General features: G+C 44.2%; 1 protein-coding gene across 1 annotated transcript in view; it reads right to left on the bottom strand.

Annotated features, from left to right (window-relative positions):
- SLC5A12 (solute carrier family 5 member 12) overlaps nt 1-24,052 on the bottom strand; it is a 93,847-nt gene that overhangs the window by 51,391 nt on the left and 18,404 nt on the right. The window contains exons 2-6 of the mRNA XM_040410425.1: nt 8,926-8,991; nt 6,912-6,963; nt 3,263-3,330; nt 1,383-1,537; nt 567-707 (exon numbers count right to left, since the gene is read on the bottom strand). Coding sequence (XP_040266359.1) covers nt 567-707; nt 1,383-1,537; nt 3,263-3,330; nt 6,912-6,963; nt 8,926-8,991 — 482 coding nt within the window. The remainder of the gene's footprint in view (nt 1-566; nt 708-1,382; nt 1,538-3,262; nt 3,331-6,911; nt 6,964-8,925; nt 8,992-24,052) is intronic.

The following is a 24,052-nucleotide window of genomic DNA, read 5'->3' as shown; positions in this document are numbered from 1 at the left end:
TCTTCTGAACTGTAAAATGATGGCTGTCATTTTGAATGATCCCTCCAAAATGAATTGCAAAAGTTTCGGATTCGCTTGAATCCAAATCTCCATGGAAATTTGTATTGATTATTTTAGTAAAGAGTCGCTCATCTTGGAAGACAATACCTATTTTAAAAATGGAGATATAAAATTGTTATGAAGCTAATTGGGAATTACTCTTAAAACTATTTAATTCACCATAATGTATTTGATTCCTCCTTCAATATGCCTGCTAGAACAAGGACAGTTGGTGGCTCAAGGAACATTCCTTAGTACGTCTGCCAGAACAAGGAAATTTGGTGGCTCAAGGAAAATATTTGAGTACATCTGCTAGAACAAGGAAAGTTGGTGGCTAAAGGAACATTCTTGAGTGCATCCGCTAGAACAAGGAAAGTTGGTGGCTCAAGGAATATTCTTTAGTATGTCTGCTAGAACAAGGAAAATTGGTGGCGCAAGGAACATTCTTTAGTATGTCTGCTAGAACAAGGAAAATTGGTGGCACAAGGAACATTCTTTACTAAATGGAATGACTGAACAGAACTTACAGTTTTGCGTGTTTCTCTGACTTGCAGGAAATGCACCTCTGTATTGTAGACTGGTTGACTCCATAGATTCCCAACCATGTAAATGTTCCCCCAACTGCTATTGTCCAAAATGTATGTCTTCTTAATGGATCCACACTAAAGCTTTATAAAGAGAGAAACAAATTTATGATAGATGTATGAGAATCATTAACATTTGGACATATAAGGTACATATTGGTATACAGTATTAGAGATGAGCGAATTTCTTAAAATTTTATTCGGCTCTGAATAACTACGGTATGAACTGATTCTCAAAAGTGCTCTGATTGCCTGGAAAACGTCTCTTTCTCCTTTTCTTTCACTTTTAGAGTAAACATTTTGGGGGGAAAATGAATCAAAGGGAATCTGTCATCACAATGGCTTGTAGGGCTAGCTCAGCTAAATGTAATAATACCTTTCACTTAGTCATCCTTTGCTTCATTTTGGAGAAAAAATACTCTTAATCCATATACAAATGAGCAGTTAAAGGCACTAGGGGCGGGCCCAAACCACTATGTGAACCGTTGTTTCTCTGACTTCCTCTTCCAGCCCTTTCTTGATTGACAGGACCATGTTCCTGGAGTGTCCTTTCACCTGACCCTGTCAATCATGAAGAAGGAAGAAGGAGGAGAAGGATTCACAAAGTGGTCTGGGCTCTGCCTAGGACTGACTAACTCCTCTTCAACTGCTTTTCACGTACAACTTGTTTCCACTTTGGCCTGCTTGAGGAGTATTGGGATTTCATGTCATGCCCCTGCTTTAACATAACAAAACAAATGCTACTCATAGAATAATTACTCAGCAATATCCAGACGTGATCCGTTTATAGCGATCTGCCATACATTGCTTGGCCCTCCATTCTGAATCGTTCCTTCAATGAGAACAGACAAAAATCCGATAACCATAACCACCATCTGAAAGGCATCTGTCCACACAACGGCCTTCAGTCCTCCCTAGGGATATCATACAGATTAAACAGGTACATGCTTTCCTCCAGGTAGTTATTGCAAATGATGAAAACATGATGATATGGTATATAAAAAAAATGCATAATGGTTGTTTCATACATACTAGCGTAAGGGGCAATCAAAAAATCAAAGCGTGGATTTACAGCTCATAATGATTAGAGATGAGCGAATCGAATCCCACGAAGTAGAATTAGATCCGAATTTCAGGATAAATTCTATTCGCCTCCAAGCCGAATTTCCTTATGCTTCGTGTTAGTGAATCGATTTAACCTGAAATAGTGTAAAAAACAGAAAAATTCATACTTACCTCCTCCAGCCGCCATCTTGATTGAAGATCTCGGCCGAAATCCCGTGCGTGCGAGATTTCGCTCCAGATCTTCAAGCAAGATGGCGGCAGCTGGTGCGTCGCGAGGAGGTGGTAAGGTGGAGGTGGTAAGTTTGATTACATATTTTTTTAATGTTAATTTCACACTGTTCTTACACTCAGATGCCGCGATCATGTATGAACGCGGCATCTGAGGGGTACATTGACGGGGGGAGGCGCTATCACAGCTTCCTGTCATTGCACCCGGCCCGCTATTTACAAAAAAGTGCGCTTCGTGACTAAATAATTTAGTCAAACTTTTAAAAAATTCGCTCATCTCTAATAATGATCTGTGTTTTGCCTCTTCATTGATTTCTACATAAAGAGCAACGTGGCAACCCCTAGACATGCTATTAAATCGAAACATTGCAGTAAGTTGTGCTGTGAATCTGTTGGCAGTGTGGATCATGCAGGATACTCTGCAGTGGGATTATTTCCCATATAGACTCTTAGCACAATCATGAGAAATACTCAGCACAGCATGAACGTCAGCCTACCTATTGTAAATACAAATCTTCCAACAGGCTGGGTGCCCATGTGCTCTTCTGTCCTGCTATCCTGGGTCAGAGCCGCATTGCTCCACTCACCCTGTGTGTATTGGGACTAGTGCTCAGTGAAATTCCTTGCAGCACTGCTGGAGTTAATCCTTTCCTCTTTCTTCGTGCTGTCCAGTTGCTGACTATGGTGCTGATCAGCCTTCCTATTTTCCACCTCCTTGCCTAAGCTTTGAGGTTTGATAGTGTCTAGTCACCAGCTAATGTGTGATCTCTGACTACCTTTGCACCATACCTTGCTTGATTGCTGATTTTACCTCTTGCCGTCGGCCCTGACCTTAGAATTGCTAATTGAAATACACACATACTCAGCCAACCCTGAGCTTGGAATTGCTATCTGGAATACGCACATATTCAGCCTGCCCTGACCTTGGACTGTATTCAAACGACACTTTTTGCATGATCCCTTGGTGCTTCGCACCAGTGTCTCTGACCCCCTATGGGACAGTTGCCAACTACACCTGTACTACTCCAGGAAGTAGCAGTCTGGTTGGTTCCCTGCAGCAAAGTCTACATCCCTGTACAGGGGGTTAAAGGGTTAATACCAGGGAACCGCCAAGACAACGCCCTTAGGTTCAGCTCTGAGTCATACTGGTTTGTTGGCACAGTGGGTGCACACCCACTACCCTTTACACTAACTTCATAAAGCCATCCTTTAACGTAAATAAAACGTGGCCTCATAACCTTGTGGATTGTGAACTATACTGGGTCTACCTGACAATGCAGATATTTTATCCAATCTGACTGGGAAATTTATTATGGTTTTTGTATGTTTTCTAATTGACAACTCACCAAGGTGCAGTAAAAGGTGCAAACTATACCAGTGGCAAAAACAGATCCCCAGAGATCGAATCCCGTCACTGTAAAATATATAGAAATGTACAGTAATTAGAAAAGGCGTCTGAAACAGTTACAAACAGAGCAAGAGTTGTATAAAAGTGATGGGCCCCATAGCGACAAGTCGGAAATACCCCTCCGTATGAGGACACCTCTAAGTCTAGATATGTTGCTTGTTTGCCCACTTCATCCTCACCATTTTGCTTGCGCTTCTGCCTCTTTCTGTGGAGCTTGTAGAGAGGCTATTGCTATTTAATAATCCCTACCTCCCCCCGAAGTGAGCTAAAATGTACACGTTGCCTATGACATGCATGCTGCTGCACGGGGAACAGTCTGCAGCCTCTCGTGTGCGTTTTTTTTTTTTTCTTTCAATCCATCAGGCCTGCCTATGTATTTCTCAGTCATCCTGGTTTCCATAGAAAAACCCAGATGGATGACAGTAATCTATCTCAATAACCTATGCACAATTTGTAACATAATATATCCTAATTATAGTCTCCTAACTGTGATTTGCCCACATGTCCCTCTGTGAGGCCTATACAAGGCATTATCTGAGATCATGTAGGGTGGTAGTTACAAGATCTACCGTCTGCAGACAGTGATGGACAATTCTGTTCTAATGCAACATTTACACTGCTCGACAGAGCAGGCAATTATCGGGAAGGGACCATTCCTTCCTATAACTGCCTGTTCGTCAGTAGATCACCTCCACTCCATGAGGACGGAAAAAAGGGCTACTGCCATCGCTGATCCTCATATAGATTCGTCGTTTCTGGTCGCTGTTCACATAGCACGGTCTGCTGCCCAGAAACAATGTTTTATTATGCTGCATGACAGATCATTTCACCCAATGAACGAGCGTTTTGTTTACTCATCCACCGGCTGATCATCAGGAACGAGTTTTCGCAGACTCACCTCTAGAGACATGTCACAGGACGCATAGAGGAAAGTAAAAGCCATAATATGGGTCAGGTTAGAAAGTGGTAGTTCTCTTTAATATCTGTATACAATGTTTCCTTCATTTCACTTAACCAGTGCCCCCTAATGGCTGATCAAAGGGTTTCAAGAAGATCAACACCTTTGTGATTAGCTAAAGCCAGGGGCTTAGCTATAGGGGGTGCAGAGGTAGCAGTTGCTATCGGGCACAATAACCTGAGGAGGTCCAAAGACCCTTGTGGTGCATAAGAAGACTCCGGTAATAGAGAAAGTGCATGCAGGTCAAGTTACACCTCTGGCTGGAGGAAAGGGGGTCGGTCAAGAATTTGCCATGGGGGAGAGGGGGAAGTGCAGTTTCAATTTTTGCCTCCTAAGTGCTTCCCTGCCCCTGGCCACAAAGAACTGAGGGAAGGGGGCCCAAGCTGAACTCTTGAACCAGGGCCCATGAGTCTTTAGCTACGCCCCATGGTAGTATTTCAAAGAGTCTATAAAAGTCATACAGAATCAAATAACTTTCAGTCAGACTGATCCTGCGGTTCACACCTTATTTGATGACTTACCACATAATGATTCTCAAAGGGTCATTGGATGTAACAAACATATATATATACAATCAACATGTTGACATATTTCCAGGTATATTATTTAAGGAGATTTTTTATGATCGTCATTTCAGCACCGGCGCGCATGATTTATGATTTTACAATGTTTGCCGTGAAAGATTTTACAAGAATAACAGAAATTGTGCTTTATGGCCGAGCGTTTCCTTGGCAGCCGAAATGTTTTCCTCTTATGTTATGTGATTTTTATACATGGATGTTATGTCTGTAGCACACAGCACATCTGGTCATGGAATTACAGTACGTTTTTCCGTATATACCGGCAGTACTTGGTGTGTAATGATGAAGTTTAGTAATGCTTAGTTAAATAGCCAAGTGTGGATGCCGTGTGAGGGGTAGGCAGAGTAGTTGGCTGCATAGGGCACCATTAAGAAGGGGGCAGTGTGATTTTATACATTAATAAACTGTAAAACAATACTCTGCCTTGAGAGTACTTTGTTAAAATCAGCAGGCTAGAGTTGGAGTGAAAAGTGGAGCATGTATTATCCATGTGGATACTAGGGAGTGAAGGAGAAGGAAGCCCACTGGAGGCATTTAGTGATTGTCCATATAGCAGCTTTTAATTTTCTTCAGGAAATTGGTGCATTCTAAAACTTGTGCCTTGGGCACAAGGAGCTTTTCTGGCTCCTGCTCAAGCCCTATAGAAGTACTAGCACTGACAGCTAGAGCAGGAGTGTTCTGTATCAAGGTCACTTGACACAATGTGGTAGTAGACAATTACTGAGCTCTGGATACATAGTATACTGTTAAACTATATATTAACTATATTGTGTTAAAATGGTTAACAGGTTTATACTCTGACCATCAGGACCTCATGCTCCTTGTTTAAATGGGCAGACCTGCATGCGTGTCCACTTCTCCATTCAACTCTACAGGACTGCTGGAGATAGCTGAGTACAAACACCTGGCTGTCTCTGGCAACCCCTTAGAGCTGTATGAAGAAGCATCAAGCATGCATAACCAACGCTTCATTCAAATCGGGGAACATGGGCCCCCACTCTAGTGATCAGCAGGGGCCCCTGCAGTCGGATCCTCACCAATCAGACCCTATTTCCTATCCTGTTGATATGAGGCAATAAGTTGCCTTAAAGGGGTTGTCCGGTTTAAGAGCTGAACCCGGACATATCCCCTTCTTCCCCCACTCAGCCCCTCTGACATGAGCATCAGAGAATTTCATGCTTCAATGCTCTCGCTTGCCCTGCGCTAAATCGCGCAGGGCACAGGCTTTTTATGGAGATCCAGTGACATACCGGGCTGTCCATTGTTGAAGCTAGGCAGAGGCTTCCACCTAGCAGTGAGCCCAGTGACATCACCGACACTAATGGGCGGGCTTCAGCACTGCCCTAGCCTGTAAAACAGCTAGGGCAGCGATAAAGCACACCCATCAGTGCCGGTGACATCACTGGGTACACTGTTAGGCGCAAGCCTCAACCTAGGTTATCCATGGAGAGCCCCAGTTGAGTGGGAGAAGAAACGGATATGTCCGCGTTCAGCTCTGAACCTGGACGACTCCTTTAGGTGTCACCTAGTAGTAGTATGGTTTACCTCTATGGTCAGTTGTCCTTTACATATCAAGGCATTTGGAAACATAGATGTTTTCCAACTGTAAGAATTTAAGGATTGTTCGAGATTCCCAAACCACACAAATAAAATCTATCACACCTCTTTAGAAATGACTATATGTCCAGGTAGCAGTCTCCGAACACAAGGACTGGTAATAAGAGGTGTAATTACGCCCATGATTTATGTCAGGGATTGATTCATCTCATAATCACCTTATAGTAGGAGCACAGGTCAAGATCCCATATGTGGCAGCTGAGGGAGCTAATTAAGAATAATGATGACTCCTAAATTGGACCTATGGTGTTTTTGCTTATGGCAGACGGCTTGTAACAAAAGGACATTAATCTTACAGAGCAGACATGTGTTTAGTGGCTCTGTAACTTCTTTTTGGGCCATTTTAGCTGCTATATTATTAAACTGAATAGATACTGTTTTTTAGGTTCCATAAAGGAAGAAGAATAAGAACAGCTCATATGTTGACTCACCCTGATTCAAAGCCAAAGCTGGTGCATAGACAACTACTCCGGTGTAAAGGATCTGTAAATGGAAATTAGAATGAAGTCTTTAGATTAGAAAAAGTAACTTCAGTATGTAGCCTTTGGGGATGTGTAACTGGTTATCCATATGATCAACAATGGTTTTGCATTGGGTCTTACTACAGTCCTTCAACAATTGGCTAAAATTTGCAGAAGCATAGCAAAATTGTTTAATGACTGGTTTGCACCAGGTTAGACACTTAAACCCTATCCACAGAACAGGGGTTAAGTATCTGATTGGTGGGGTCCAACCACTGGGATTCCCAACGATCTTGAGAACGAGGGTAATATATGAATGGAGAGGAAGCTCACGAGTACCTGCTGCCTCCCCATTCATTCTGTATGGGACTGCCAGAAATGGCAGTACCTTGCAGTCCTTAACCAATCAGATACATATTACTTATCCCCTGGATAGCTGGTAAGTTTGTGACTTGGGGCAACCCCATGTGTACATATTTTATCAACTTTAAGAAGAACTCCACCTCCAATAGTGTGAACAGTGAGTTTAATGGGTCTAACTAATAGATTTTTTTTATTCCTTTTGTAACTGATCCTGGAGACGTCCTTCCCTGATTCCACAAGGTTGGCATGACTGAGTTCCCTGTAGTGAGGAGATGTGGTAATGAATGCTCCTCTCTCAGTACTGGGTTAATAGGAAGTTGTACTGTGAGTTGCAGATGATAGGCCACCTACATGTAACTTTGTAGTAGTGTAGGAGAGAGCAGTGAGCAGGAGGAATTTTATTATTCGAGTACCATGACTGGTACTATAATAGGGCACCATGGCTGACATTATTATGGGGTCCCTTGACTCTGCTATGGGATATTTAGGCTATCACTGTTATGGAGTTACTACAACTGGCTCCGTTACATTTGCACTTTCTCTGTTATTGAGATATTGTGGTTGGCACTGGAGGACACTGGATGACTCTTATGATAGCATTGACCACTAATGCTTTAAAAGAGCAATTAGACATGACAATGAGTGTTCCTATCACATCTGCCTCAGTATTGGGTTACTGTGGGTTCCACCTGTTAGGCCACCTACACGTTACTTTGGGCCAGTAAAAGGTCGAGCATTGGGCCGGAGGAATTGTGTTTTTAATTAGGTATCATGACTGGTGCTATAATGGGGCACTATGGCTGACATTATTATGGGAGCATTTTTGAAGTCATTGTTAGGAGGTTACTATAACTGTTTTGGTCATAGGGGCACTGTTATTGAGACATTGGGGTTGCCACTGTAATAACAACACTGGCTAACTGTTAGAGACGTTAGCTGCTACTGATTGAAGGGTGTTTTTTCCGGTTCTATAAAGTTTGGTGAGATGTCCAGTCCCATCAGTCATCTGCTTGAAAGGGTCAATGGCACCTTTGCATTGCTCAATATGGCGTAGTGACAAAAGTGTAGAGAATTGTAATGCCAAGCACAGCCCCTACTTAAAGTATGGAGCTGGGGGTGGTACACAATGATCCCTACCCCTTTAATCAGTTGATTTCAGGTGCCAGCCTGCCAAAATAATGGCATATGCTGAGGAAAACCCCATTTATTGGCAATGACACTGTTATTATGGAACTCTGTCTTACTCTTATGGGGTGCTATGGGTAGCTTTCTTAAGGAAACAATGAAATCACTGAGTTATTGATACTGTTACATGTTATAATAGAGACCTGGTGGCTGCCACTGTTACTACCACTGGTATTATTTTATGGTATTATTGTTTGGTGCTATGCCAGCAGGTTTTTGCTATTTTTTTTATAAATCTATAATCCCTAAAAGTGAAATAATATTCCCTCTGCAGGCATGTCTGTACTTCTGTCTATATTCAGTGCTCCCTATGGAAAGATCTCATTTCCAAACCATATACCATGCAGAACTTCTAAAATACATGACGGTACTAGCATTTATATTGAGGTAGAAATGCAAAGAACACGTTTTTTAGCTTATGATCCATGGTTCTTACCGTTTGTATAATGTACATAATTGTTGCCGCATATCGGACACTTCTGTGAAACCGGAGCTCTAGATACTATAGGACAGACAGAAAGAAAACAGTAAAATATTGACATTTTAAAAATAAATTCCCACTGCCTTAATCACAATTCTAAATCTCATGTTTCATTTATTAACACATTATTTAGGCAAGGATAATCTTTAGCAAAAACCGATATCAACAGTTCCAGTCTCTGGAAAACCCTAATCAGTGGCATATATGGAAGAGAGGTGGCCCTATAACAAAGATCACAATTGGCTTCCATTATGGTTGCAAGTTTTCCATCCAAGATAGAAATGACTGATGTTTGTTTTGGCCACCATGCCCTTTTCAAGACCCTTGGGCTGATTCCCAATACTAATTAAGATCGTAAGTGTTAGGGTAACTACTGCTGAAATAACATTTGGAGCTGGATCAGTTTTGTTGCAGGGATCCATCCATTGGGGATTGCTTCCTTTCCATCTGTGCCAGCTGGACTTTCCTCCTTGTGTTCATTGATTCCCTAACCTCCCTGCTTGCTAAATTGCAGTTACTCTGGAGAGGAACTTGTGTACAGGTCCTTGCAGCCCGGTAGCAAAGAAAATAGCTCATAACAGCTGTCTATGGATGGACTTGCCTAAGGCTTGTTAAAAAGTCAGGCTTTGACTCGTAGGGAGTAGTGATGAGCGGCATAGGCAATATTCGTTTTTGCGATATTTCGCAAATTTTTCGCATAATATTTGCAATAAATTCGTGAATTCTAGAATTCGTCATCTCCAGTCATTATTTTCGCGATTGCGCAAATCGGCACTAAGGATGCACATATTTTTGGCGCAATACATGCAACTTCACATTTTATCAGGTCTGAGTAGATATTACTGATTGGTGCACTAAGTATTGTTGTGACATCACAGCACTATGTCTGTAGCATGTATGTATGGACAGCGGAGCCTATCACACTACCTAACACCCTGCACTGGAACCTATCAGCTACACTATAATCAGGATATAACCTACACTGACTATCTCCCACTAACTATCTGTGTTATATACAGTCAGGTCCATACATATTGGGACATCGACACAATTCTAACATTTTTGGCTCTATACACCACCACAATGGATTTGAAATGAAACGAACAATATGTGCTTTAACTGCAGACTGTCAGCTTTTATTTGAGGGTATTTACATCTAAATCAGGTGAACGGTGTAGGAATTACAACAGTTTGCATATGTGCCTCCCACTTGTTAAGGGACCAAAAGTAATAGGACGATTGGCTTCTCTGCTGTTCCATGGCCAGGTGTGTGTTATTCCCTCATTATCCCAATTACAATGAGCAGATAAAAGGTCCAGAGTTCATTTCAAGTGTGGTATTTGCATTTGGAATCTGTCTGCAGTTAAAGCACATCTTGTTTGTTTCATTTCAAATCCATTGTGGTGGTGTATAGAGCCAAAAATTTTACAATTGTTTCGATGTCCCAATATTTATGGACCTGACTGTATATGAGCTAACTATCTAATGTAATTGGATAAGGAATAGGATCCAGATGAAAGCACAGAGCACAGCAATGTCACTGCTCTCTCTCAAAACTGCAAAAAAACTGCAGAAAATGGCTGCTGGGGAGGTTCTTATATAGTAAGGGGTAGGCAACTGTCCTGTTGGTTACTAGGGATGTTGCTAAGCTCTGACAAAGATATTGCATAGTGTTGATCGAGCACCGTAGTGCTAGGATGCTCAGGGGCTCAGGTTGAACACATCGGGATGTTCGGGTGCTTGACCGAGCACCCAAGTATAATGGAAGTCAATGGGAGAACCCGAGCATTAAACCAGGCACCCCCTGCTCTGAAGAGGGGAGGGTGCCTGGTTCATAGGAAAATGTCAGAAATTGATGGAAACACCACCGAAATGGTTCGGGAACAGCATGGGGAGGATGTTTGGATGCATCTGGGTCGCTACTGGGAACGATGTTGTTCAATTAGTACGCCACTTTTACAGACTGGCAATAATACGTACAAAACCGAAGATGAAATCGATTTTAGAGGAAAAATTGTTAGGAAACATTCTTTCCTGTATATTTACTTGTATATAAAGTGCAAGTTCAGCCCAAAATGTTGTTGATTTTCGGAACTGGGGCCATGATTAAGAGGGATGGCCGGTGGCATCCGTATTGTGCCGCTAGAGGTGAAATTCGTGGACCGGCGCAAGACAAACCACAGTGAAAGCATTTGCCAAGAATGTTTTCATTAATTAACAACGAAAGTCAGAGGTTCAAAGACGATCCGACAGGCGATCTGGCAGCGTTATTTCCATGACCCGCCGAGCAGCTTCCGGGAAACCAAAGTCTTTGGGTTCCGGGGGGGAGTATGGTTGCAAAGCTGAAACTTAAAGGAATTGACGGAAGGGCACCACCAGGAGTGGAGCCTGCGGCTTAATTTGACTCAACACGGGAAACCTCACACGGCCCGGAAACGGAAAGGATTAACAGATTGATAGCTCTTTCTCGATTCTGTGGGTGGGGGTGCATCGCCGTTCTGAGTTGGTGGAGCGATTTGTCTGGTTAATTCCGATAACCAACGAGACTCCTCCGTGCTAATTAGTTACGTGACCCCCGGCGGTGAGGATTGTGTTGACCAGACCCTTATGGGAGAGTGCCTGCTGCTTAGCTGACCATCGAAAAAATTATGGTTGAGGACCTGCAGGTGAGCTGCCCATCGCAAACATTATGGGCGAGGGCTTGCTGCCGCTTTGTTGACTCTAGATAACTTCTGCCTGATCGCACGTCCCCGTCCCCGTGTCATCGATGATCTATTTGCTCTTTTATGCGCCTAACATGGTGACCACGATTCCGGAGAGGGAGCCTAAGAAACGGCTACCACATCCAAGGAGGGCAAGCGGGGGGTGCGCAAATTACCCACTCCTGACTCGGGGAGGTAATGACGATAAATAACAATACAGGACTCTTAAGAGGCCCTGTTATTGGAATGAGTAATAAATTACAGGAAATGTCACTGGTATTTAGGATGAGGAAACGTTATACAGGAGAGGTACCACAGGTAATGTCACTGTTCGCAGCGTCTACGCAAAAAGTACACTGTATGTCACAGATATGTGAGGGCCTGCAGGTGAGCTGACCATCGCAAACATTATGAGCGAGGGCCTGCTGCCGCTTTGTTGACTCTAGATAACGTCTGCCTGATCGCACCTCCCTGTGATGTCGATGATCCATTTGGATGTCTGCCCTATCAACTTTCGATGTTCTTTAATGCGTCTAACATGGTGACCACGGGTAACGGGGAATCAGTGTTCGATTCCGGAGAGGGAGCCTGAAAAAACGGCTATCACATCCAAGGAAGGCAAGCGGGGGGGCGCGCAAATTACCCACTCCCGACTGTCAGAAGAGGACACCGTTTATTGAAAAATTAAATTTTATGTGACAGAAAAAATTTTGAAACCCACACGTTACATAGCAGATGTGGGCCTGGTCAGGTCACTGTCAGAGGCGGACACCATCTATTGAAAAATAAAATTTTATGTCACAGAAAAAATCTACGGAAAAACTGCCCTGGATATCACTGATATTTTAGGGATGCACACACTTTAAACAGGAGATGTGGCGCAGATAATTTACCTGTCCACAGCGGACACCATCTATGGAAAAAGTACACTGGATGTCACTGATATTTTAGGGATGCGCACACTTTAAACAGGAGATGTGGCGCCAATAATTTAACTGTCCGCAGTGGCCTATTACACGGTATTTTGCGCAGGATGCGCTAAAAATATATATTGCTGCTGTCACACACAATAATCCTTAAAAGGACTTTTGGGTCTCTGAATCTTTTTTGTATAGAAATAATATTCAATTACACTCCCTACACTCTCTGTCCCTTCCTACGCTCAGCTCTCCCTGACTTCGAATTAGCTGAACACGCGTCATCGGGTGCTCTATAGCACCCGATGACTCGTTCCGGCCAGCCAATCACTGTAATGCCAGTAGCCAACATGGCCACTGGCATTACAGTGAGGGCAGTACCTGCATCTTACCTTATTGTCTGCTTAGCAGCCGTGAAACGTGCAGGGAGGAGACTCGAGCATCTCGCTCGAGCACATGCGGTACTCGAACTGGTATTCGGCCGAGCATGCTCGCTTAACACTAATATTGCAGCCTTCTCATTGGCCCACAAGCAAGAAGGGAGGTTACTGATGAAAAAAAAATCTAGAATATTCGCAATTACAAATATATAGCTCTATATTCTACATCTTCGTGAATTCTCGAAGTGCCGATATTCGCGATAAAAATTTGCGATTAGAATATTCGCTATCAACGCTAGTAGGGAGCCATGTCCAAAAGGTGGTACCAGTGAGATGGCTGCCAGTCACTGTGTAGGACCGCCCACTGGACTCCTAATCATCGACAGAGCAGAGATTTACATGAATAAATCACTGAATCTTTTCCCACAAAACAATGTATCAATCTGTTCAGCTCCTTCTGCTCTATAACATGCTGACCACTTGTCATAGGACTAGATGTACAATGTTGCAGATTCCCTTTATATTACTGAAAAATGACTATTGTTGGGTTTTCTTTGCCTATAGAAGAAACACAGTTATACATTCAATAAAGTCAGTAAAAAGGACATTGATCTGTAGACCTAACTCTAGACAATTTCTCATTAAAATGAAATTCAAAGGAAATGACTGATGTTACAATATTAATGTTACACAGTGATTTAAAGGGGTTGTCTCATCTCAGACAATGGGGGCATATCGCTAGGATTTAGGATTTAGACAGCGACGTTTCAGTCCTCTTACTGGGACAGTAAGAGGACTGAAACGTCGCTGTCTGGGTATTAAAGACCACTTCTTTTTAATTACTTCTTGGGAGAGTTGTGGAATTTTTTTGTTTATCTTTTGGGTGTTGGATTGCCTCCACAGCCGCTGGCACCCCACCGCATTTACATTGCTGTGCTGTTCACAATACTTGGACTTATATACTGTATATATATATCTAAAAAAAAAAAAAAAAAAAAATAAATACATGTAAATGTATATATATATATATATATATATATATATAGAATTGATGTGACAGATCCTTCGAATTAGTTCACTCACCTCATATGTGCTTGTAATACCGGATCTGTAGAAAACAGGTACAAAGAGTTCTGCGGACAGCGTGATTACAATTGTATAGGAGATAAAGAAAAAGAAATAGTATGCTCCAAAGCGAACAACTTCAGAAGGAGTCCCCAAAACTGTGATTGCAGACATGAAACTAGCTGTCAATGACAATGCCACGGGACCACATGTCATCTGTCTTCCGCCGACCAGAAATTCATTTGATGTCTTCTTCCTCCTTTCCTTAATTGCGAAAAAGACCCCAATGCCTGCCGAGACGGCTAGCAGAGCGGCGAACACAACATAGTCCCACACCACAAAACTGATAACCTCAGGTTTTTCAAAATTTGACATGTTTGGCGCTTTGCTTGCAATCAATGCAGGTCAACTGTCTATAATTCATCCATTAACTAAACTCGAAAATCAACAAAAACGTGACTTAAGAGGAAATAGAAACGATATAGTATGAAGTGACAGCAGCATCGGCGTGAAGTGCCAAGAAGTAAATCGATGACGTATCAGTTAAGGCAAAAGGGCTGATAGGGAACCAATAGTATTGCTTAATGACCTGACACTCTTGTCGAATCAGTCTTTCATGTGGTTAACCATTACTTGAGCAAACATAAACTTTCCTTTTATGAGGGCTAACACGCAATCAGTCTAGGGTTTAATTGCACCAAAATAGAAGAAAAAGTCTGCAAGTGTGCAAACTGTAGTGACAGGAAGATACAGGGAATATCTTAGATTTAACCCCTTAGTGATCAACCTGTTTTGGGCCTTAATGGCCAAGCAATTTTTATTTTCTTTGTCTCACTCCAAGAACTATAACTTTTTTATTTTTCCGCCGATGTAAGAGTTTGAGGGCATTTTCACCGTATGGATTAAAAATTTCCTATAATTTATTCATACAGCTTCTATGCAGATCATTGCCACTCCATGATAACCAAATATATCATAATATGTCATAATTTCTTCCATCTTCACAGCTTTATGACAGATGCAATCCGGGAGTAGTCAGAGTAGAGGATGAGGGTGATAGTGGCTCTGACCTCAACAATGTATCACAGTGTCTATCATTTTGCCTTTGCTCCCTAAAGGCCAGGGCAGTGATAGAAAAGTACGCTCTTTCTTCCCTTGGGTCTCCTATCTGTAGTTCGGGTGCCCTCGATGTTGTTGATTTGGTGTGGGTGCCTGGCAGGAGGTGTAGGGTGTAATGGCCAACCTGCATTTTAGGGGTCAGAAAACCAAGCCAAAAGTAGAAGAATAAAAGCCATTCATAAGTGTAAAATAGGCCCTAGGAACTTTAGTGAACAGCAAACTAAGCTGTAGAAACCAGTGTCAGGCAGCTCCTGCCAAGGCCAATAAGATAATGGGTTGCATCAAAAGGAGCATAGATGTCCGTGATGAGAACATAGTCCTACCACTTTACAAATCACTAGTCAGACCACTAAAGTAATAACTGGAATGGGTGGACTACAGTACCCTGAAAGTTTATCAAAATTAGGGTTATTCACTTTAGAAAAAAGACGACTGAGGGGAGATCTAATTACTATGTATAAATATATCAGGGGTCAGTACAGAGATCTCTCCCATCATCTATTTATCCCCAGGACTGTGACTGTGATGAGGGGACATCCTCTGCATCTGGACGAAAGAAGGTTTGTACACAAAGATAAAAGAGGATTCTTTACGGTAAGAGCAGTGAGACTATGGAACTCACTGCCTGAGGAGGTGGTGATGGTGAGTACAATAAAGGAATTCAAGAGGGGCCTGGATGTATTTCTGGAGTGTAATAATATTACAGGCTATAGCTACTAGAGAGGGGTCGTTGATCCAGGGAGTTATTCTGATTGCCTGATTGGAGTTGAGAAGAATTTTTTTTCCCCTAAAGTGAGGAAAATTGGCTTCTACCTCACATTATTTATTTTTTTGCCTTTCCCTGGATCAACTTGCAGGATAACAGGCTGAACTGGATGGACAGATGTCTTTTTGCAGGCTTATAAACTATGTTACTATGTAAAATGGGAGTTGTAGTACATCCAATGACAATGAAGAACAGTTTAGTATGTGCACAGTACAAATCCTTTCCCTAGATAGAAAGGTATGGAGGCTGGCAAAGCTGGCAGGTATGCCCCTCTTTGTACACTATCTTGCTAAAGTCTCTCAAAGTAGAATCTATGGCTGGCAACAATAATGGCTGCAGTGTCCACTGCAGGATGCGGGGTTTGAAAGGCACATGTATCCAGGCCATGTCCAAGTGTGTAGAGTGTCTTAACAGTGTCTCTTACTACAGCAAAGTCTGAATGGCTGTAGTATCAGGTCACCTCACTGACTCCTATGTTTGGCCATGCAGATCCCAAGTTCTCCACTTTCTTGGATTGACTTTGTGTTTATCTCTTCTGCAGTGTACGCACTCTATGGTTCCCTGCTTATTCTCTGATCACATAGCCATTCATGTCCAGTGTGCCCATCCAACCCAGGCACCTGGAAGTTGAATTGTGCTCTTTTGAAAAGGGAAGTAACTGCTGGCAGAGTTTAGACTGGCTTACATTGTCTGGGGGGATGACAAATGCGTGTTTGAGCAGACAAGTGACTGGTGGGAGTTGTTTCTAGTTTTGTCTTTTCTATCAGGCCAAGAGTCAATAAAAGGTATGTAAGAAGAAGAAGGACTTCAGAGGACTGCAGCACCAGTTGCGGTCCCTGCAAGACCTTCATCAATGCAGCTGAAACATCAGAGAAAAGCCAGACTCAAGCTAATTACAGCAAACAATTTGTATACCAGGGATCCCTGACAAACTTTCAGAGACTGTATGTCCTAATGTGCCTTCAGATAGGTTGACCATAGTGTTGAGCGGCAGGGGCAATATTCGATTTTGTCATTTTTCGTGAATATATGGCCGAATATTCGTCATGTATTTGTGAATTCGCGAATTTGCTATCTTCGTTTACATTTTTTTATGACTAAAATCGCAATGCAAACTTCGCTTTATGCGCATTCGCAAAAAGGGGTGTGTCCTAGCAACTGTTTTCAAACTACCCAAAGTTTGAGGCGATTGGAAAAGATGGTCGGAAGCAATTTTCGAGACAGTGAGGAAGAACTCCTGATCACTATAAGTAATTTGACATTACAGCAGTGTATTTGATTACATTTCACATGCATGTCAGACCAATAGCTTTATATGCAGATAGAGTGTTTTGATTGTGAAAATCGCCAATTATGATCCGAATGTTTTTTTTGCGATACATATAACTTCACTTTTTATCAGGTCTAAGTGAATATTACTGATTGCTGCACTAAGTATTGTTGTAACATCACAGCACTATGTCTGTAGCATGTACGTATGGACAGCATAGAAATATCTCTCACATGCACTTTGCACATCCATTTTCCTGCCGCACACTACATACCCCCCCTCCCCCCACACACACACACACACAAAAACACAGTCTGTAGATTAGAGTTTGTGTCCTGTTGGTCAGGACTCAGGAGAAGCTTTCTTTGTCTTACCACCAATATTTTCTGGTTCATTTAGAGTTACCCAGAGTGCATCACGGGGAGGCGAACCAGCTTTACACCTCATACCGTACCATCACTTCACTAGACAGGTACATCTCTGGTCAGCTGGCCAATATCCAATTGCTCAGACCCCACACACATACAGTCGCAATACAATCCGATCTTATAACAGTAACATTAAATCTAATATTTCCCCTTCGAAGACAAAATACTTTTTGATGTTTTGCTGAGGACATTATTTGCAATACTTGGGATTATATGCTTGCATCTTTATCCTGCAGTGCATGTTAGAGCAGGGCTATGACCGGACCCGGGTCCATGCTGAGAAGCAGGCCATTGTGATGGAGATCCGTTCCGAGCTCAAGAGGAAGTTTAAGGGCAATCACCCTAGGATGGCCATATTTAAAAAAATGGTTGGATTTGAAGAGAAGGAATTTGCAGCAGATCAGAGAGATCCATGACAGAAAATGGCCAAGTAGAATGCTTACATTACTTTTGTATCTCTCGCCAACACTCTGTAATGTATATATACAGTTATGAAAATTATTTCAACCCTGAAATCACAGATGACAGTGCATTAACACCGGCACGTGCGAGCTTCAGACATGTGCAGGGTGTCCATCGGGTCCCCGCCATGCTGGGACGGGGACCCGATGGCAGGGAAGGTAGCCCGATGCCTTCCTTAGGCATTGTGGCTGCCTTCTGGGAGGACCTGTGAGATCCAGCCTGTTGTATTACACTGGTAAAACAGCCAATGCACTACAATACAGAAGTCCCAGAGGGGGACAAAAAATTAACTGTAAAAAAGGTAAAAAAAATATAGGTTTAAAAAAAAAAAATTCTTTCAAGAAAAAAAAAATTCATTTTAACCTATAAGGTTGCAGGAAGGCCCCTTTAGTACTGGGAAAAACTCATCTGGATCAGGACAGACAGCAGCAGCAGGTAAAGGTAATGGTGGAGTAAACGGCCTAAACAAAACTCAGCAGGATCAGGACAGACAGTAGCAGCAGCAGGTACATGGTAACGGTGTAGTATAAGGCCTATACATAGCTCAACCAAACTCATCAGAACAGACAGCAGCGGGTAAATGGTAATGGTGTAGTATAAGGCCTATACATAGCTCGCCCAAACTCATCCAGACAGACATCAGCAGGTAAATGGTAATGGTGTAGTATAAGACCTACACATAGCTCCACCACATTCATCAGGACAGACAACAGCAGGTAAATGGTAATGGTGTAGTATAAGGCCTACACATAGCTAGGCCAAACTCAGTCAGAACAGACTGGAGCCGATTCTTTGTTTGTAGCAGGAATATGTTTCCAGGAATGGGCCCCTGCCAGACTCAAGCAACCCCAAAAAAAACTTATACACCTCTGACAGCAGCATGTTCTTTGTTGGCAGCAGGAAAGTGTTCCCATGCATACAAATTGTAATATATTCCTTTGACAATTTTTAAGATTGTAAAGCCCGCCACAAGAAATGTAAAAAAATAAAAAATTCTATATATATATATGTATATATATATATAAATTTATATAAACTCATGACATGGCACAGTCTCAATAAAATGTGCGTTTATTCAACCAAAAGCTACGTTTCAGTCCACACAATGGGACCTTTCTCAAGCAGTGACAAAAGTGAATGGTGCCAATTACAAATACAAACTCAGGTGATTATTTAATGAAAACTATTAATAATTGAATTAGATTTAATGTGTTTAATTCGTATTGTGTCTAAACATAAAAAATAATGAAAAAAAATTCAATAATATACAAGTATCCATACTGTTAAGAGATTATTAACTGCCATTAAAGTATGTAAATTCATATTATCTCCTTCATTCCTCACAATTCCAGATTAAAAAAATATGTCAAAAAGCAATTTTGTCATTAAAATATCCGATGTACCAATTAAAAACATAATGGAGGGGGCCAAGAACTAACCAGCATGGATCCAATATAGCGTCCCGTTTGGGTAACAACGCATGTTGGTGCATTGCTTCAGGAACAGAACAGACAGCAGCAGAGAAATGGTAACTCTGTAGTATAGGGCATACAAATACCTGGGCCTAACTCAGCAATATCAGGACAGACAGCAGCAGCTGGTAAATGATAACGCTGTAGTATACGTCATGCACATAGCTGGGCCTAACTCAGTAATATCAGGACAGACAGCAGCAGCTGGAAAATGGTAACACTGTAGTGTCAGGCATACACATATTTGGGCGTAAATCAGCAGGAACAGGACAGACAGCAGCAGGGAAATGGTAACGATGTAGTGTAGGACATACACATAGCGGGGCCTAACTCAGCAATATCAGGACAGACAGCAGTAGGGAAATGGTAACACTGTAGGACAAGTCCGACACATAACTCATCAAGATCAGGATAGACAGCAGCAGCAGATAAAGGTAACGGTGTAGTATAAGGCCTACACATAACTTAACATGATCAGGACAGACAGCAGCAGCAGGTACATGTTAATGGTCGAGTCTAAGGCCTACACATAGCTTGGCCTAACACAGGAGGAGCGGACAGCAGCAGGTTCTTTGTTTGGAGCAAGAATGTGTTCCCAGGAAAGGTGCCCCCACCACACCGGGGCAACAACAAAAATAAAGTTAGACACCTATAACAGCAGCAAGTTCTTTGTTTGCAGCAGGAATGTGCTTCCAGGAATGGGACCCCACCAGACCTGGACAACACCAAAAATTAACTTAGACACCTCTTACAGCAGCAGGTTTGTCATCTAGAGCAGGAATGTGCTCCCATGCATACAAAAAGCAATATTTTCCTTTGAAAAAATCGTTTTATCGATTGTATTTTAATTTTGTACAGTCCACAATAAATTAGTACGACATTAGCTCCACAAGCTGCCTGCAACGGTCTGCTCTCGGTTTCCATATCGGGCACATCGAGTCCGGAGAAGAACACTGCGGTAACGAAGTCTGCCTCGCCGTGTGCTGATTCCTCCAAGCCAGAGGGCAGCAGGACTGGCAGGGTTTAGCAGCGGCTCTGTCATCCTCCTTTTGTCTGTGATGAGGCATGGTTACCGCGGATCGCGTGACCCATACATGATCAGCGCCACACACATGCCATGCTCCATCCATCGGCAGCACCCAGCCGTCCTCTGCCCGTTAGAGCATGGAAGCCAGTGAGGAACCAGCTTGCCTCAGCCCGGGTGTGAGAGTGTCCCGGCTGTGCCGCCGGGATCAGTTCCCTCCCCTCGGTGATGACTCTGTCACGGTCCCCGGCTGCTGGCAGGGTCCTCAGTGGCTGCCTTCAGTGCGCAGCCCAGATCATTGATCGCAGGTCATGCTGCAGAATAAGCTTTAGCTGCAAGGCTTGGCTAAACAAAGGGGGGTAGTGTCACATAGCACAGGGCAGACTTCACCAGAAAGGGGCTGACAGGCACAAGGGAGCACCTACACTGTCATCCAGCAGAGCGGAGTTTGGAGTCTTGAGTTACATCGAACAGCTGGTAAACTTACCCGACAAAACGAATGCAGCTTTGAAAAATAAAAAATAAAAAGTCATCAATAAATAAATAAATATATTAGTAAATGTAATCCATAAATAAATCCATAAATAAACCCATTAATACATACATAAATAAATTCATCAATACAGAAATATATACAGAAGTTAAAAAACAACAAAGTTTGGGAGGGAAAGCCAAGGAGAGGGATTGACAAGGGACCCTTCAGCGCCCGGAACCGATGACGGGGGCCAAGAAGTCGCTGCAGATCCAGGACTCGTTCATTTTGACAAATGTCAGTCTGTCCACGGAGTCAGTAGACAGATGGGTCTGCTTGTCGGTGACCACCCCACCTGCCGCGCTGAATGTCCACTCAGACAGTACGCTGGAGGTGGGGCAAGACAGTACTTCCAGCGCATATTGAGCGAGATCACGGCAGGTGTCCAGCCTGGCAACCCAGTACTCCATGGGGTCATCGGTGCTCATGCTGTCGGAAGCACCGACGGAATCTATGTAGTCTGCCACCATGCGGGCCAGCTGCTGGTGGTGACTGCTGCTGATGCTGGGTCGCGGAGACTGGTAGAACAACCTCATCTCTCCCATTAGATCACCTACTCTGCTGGAGCTGCTGTCATGACCGGCGTCACGCGAAGGGAGGGAAATGGGAAGGCCCTGTCCAAGGGAGAGGGAAAGGTGGTGACCCCTGACTCACCTTGAGGCTGGCACCTGACTGCCCTGATGTCCCTAGACGGGTTCCTTACCCGTACGCCGATCACGTGCCTAAACCCTGGCTTTCCCTAAGATGAGCCCTACGTAGTGAACAGGGCGGTGGGATCACTAGTCCGCACCACTGACACTAAAGGAAAACACCAAGGAGAGGACAGACAATACAGACAAAACATATAATCCCAGGTGGGCTACAACAGCAGACAACAAAAGCACAACAGGGATCCGGAGGGTATTGCTCTGGAACAACAACCAGGGATCTCAGCTACTCAGCTCCAGTGGGTCAGTATAGAAGTCCAGGCAGGAAGCTCTATATCTGGCAACCAGAGAAGTGGGAGAGGGGAATATAAGGAGGTTGGGAGTGTTCGACAAGAAACAGCTGAGGAGAAGAAGCTACGGATCCCTGAGTGAGCCAAAAAGGGTTGCAAGGCAAACCCAGAAAGCTACCATAAAGAAACAGCACTATCTTTATACATAGAGCGCGCAGCCACCCGCTGCGACTTCCTGACCCCGGGTATAACGGAGTCAGACGTGGCTCTTGACACCCTCGTGACAGCTGCTTGGGTGAGATGGGCGGGGAGAACTGGAGCGTGAGGCTGAGGGTTTGCCTGCTCCAGCCGGAGAATCAGACTGGCCCGCAGGTTATTCATACAGGCATTCCTCCGGCTAGCTGGGATAAACTGCTCCAGTTTTCCCTTGCAGCGAGGGTCTAAAAGGGTGGCCAACCAAAAATCATCTCTCTCCTTAATTTTCTTTATCATGTGGGCAGCCATGGGGAAGAGGACGGCCCGCTGTGACTCTTCTTGGCTGCATGGGACCATGACATCTTGGTCCTCCTCCTCTTGCTGCTGCGTCCTGTGGGAGCCGCCCCACCCCCGGACTAACGGTGCCCCCAGCACGGCTCTCCCTTCTGACCAGGCCTAGACTCCTGGACGTCGGCAAACTCCTCAACAAATTCTTCCTCCTCATCCTGGGCCTGGTCTTGGTGGAGCATTATTGCCTCTTCTTGCTCCACCAAGGCACTCTCCACAGCATCGAGCAGGCGATCTAGTGTCCTGTCCAGCAGGAACACTATTGGGGGCACGTCATTGAGGCTGACATGCTCCCTGCTGACCATCTTGTTTGCCTGCTCGAATGGGGCCAACAAGTGGCAGACCTGGTGTATCTGCCCACACTCCGCATTGGTGATGTAGGGGAGTGGGTGTGATGGCCCGGAAGTGTCTTGGTCCAACAGGTATTCTTTCACCGCCCATCGCTGCTCCCACAATGTCTCCAGCATGTGGAGGGTGGAGTTCCACCACGTCACTCTGTCAACAATCAGCCTGTGAGGTGGCAGGCTGTTGTCCTGCTGCAGTTTAGACAGGGACGCGGTGGCGGTTGGGGAGCGTTGGAAGTGGCTGGCAATCCTATGTACACGTTGCACAATGTTGCAGTATGTGCGTAGGAACTTCTGTACCACAAGGTTGAGGACATGTGCCATGCAGGGCACCTGTGTTAGACTGGCAGCCTTGAGGGCGGCGAGGAGGTTGCTGCCATTGTCACAGACAACCATACCTGCCTGGAGCCCTTGGGACGTCAGCCACTTGTGGATCCAAGCCTTAAGGGCGGCCAGAACATCAGGTCCAGTGTATCTCTGTTCCCCTAAGCTCACAAGCTGGAGCACGGCCTGGCAGCGGACGTGCCCCACACTTGCGTAGCTATGGCGACGCTTGCTGGGGGGCTCAGCAGCGGTGGAGATAGTGGCTTGAGGGTGAGCAGCAGTTCTCCCCCGGACACCCTGGGGCAGCACCACAAACTGAGATGCCGCCATATCTGATGATCCCTCCCCAGCACCTCGGAGGGACACCCAATGGGCTGTAAAACTGATGTATCGTCCCTGCCCATGTCTGCTGGTCCAGGCATCCATTGTCAGATGCACCTTGTCGCTGAAAGCATGATCCAGCGACAGGGATACATTCTGCACAATGTGCTGGTGTAGGGCAGGAACGCCGGTCCTGGCAACGAAATGGCGGCTGGGGACACGCCATCTGGGTTGGGCCTGCTCCAACATCTGCCGGAATGGATTGCAGTCCACAATATTGAAGGGCAGCAGATGCTGGGCGATAACCCTTGCCAGAAGCCCATTGAGTGAACGCACGCGTCGGTCCCCGGGGTGCGTTCAAATGCATCGGCAACCGACGGCTGGCGCCGGACCAGTACCTCTAGGAGAGGGAGTGGGGGATTGGGAATGCATTGTTGGAAGGGGGTGGGGTGGCTGCAGGACAGTGGCAGGAGCTG

The sequence above is a fragment of the Bufo bufo genome, chromosome 10, assembly GCF_905171765.1.
Source record: "Bufo bufo chromosome 10, aBufBuf1.1, whole genome shotgun sequence".
Classification (NCBI taxonomy): domain Eukaryota; kingdom Metazoa; phylum Chordata; class Amphibia; order Anura; family Bufonidae; genus Bufo; species Bufo bufo.
This window is presented reverse-complemented; position numbering and strand designations above follow the sequence as displayed.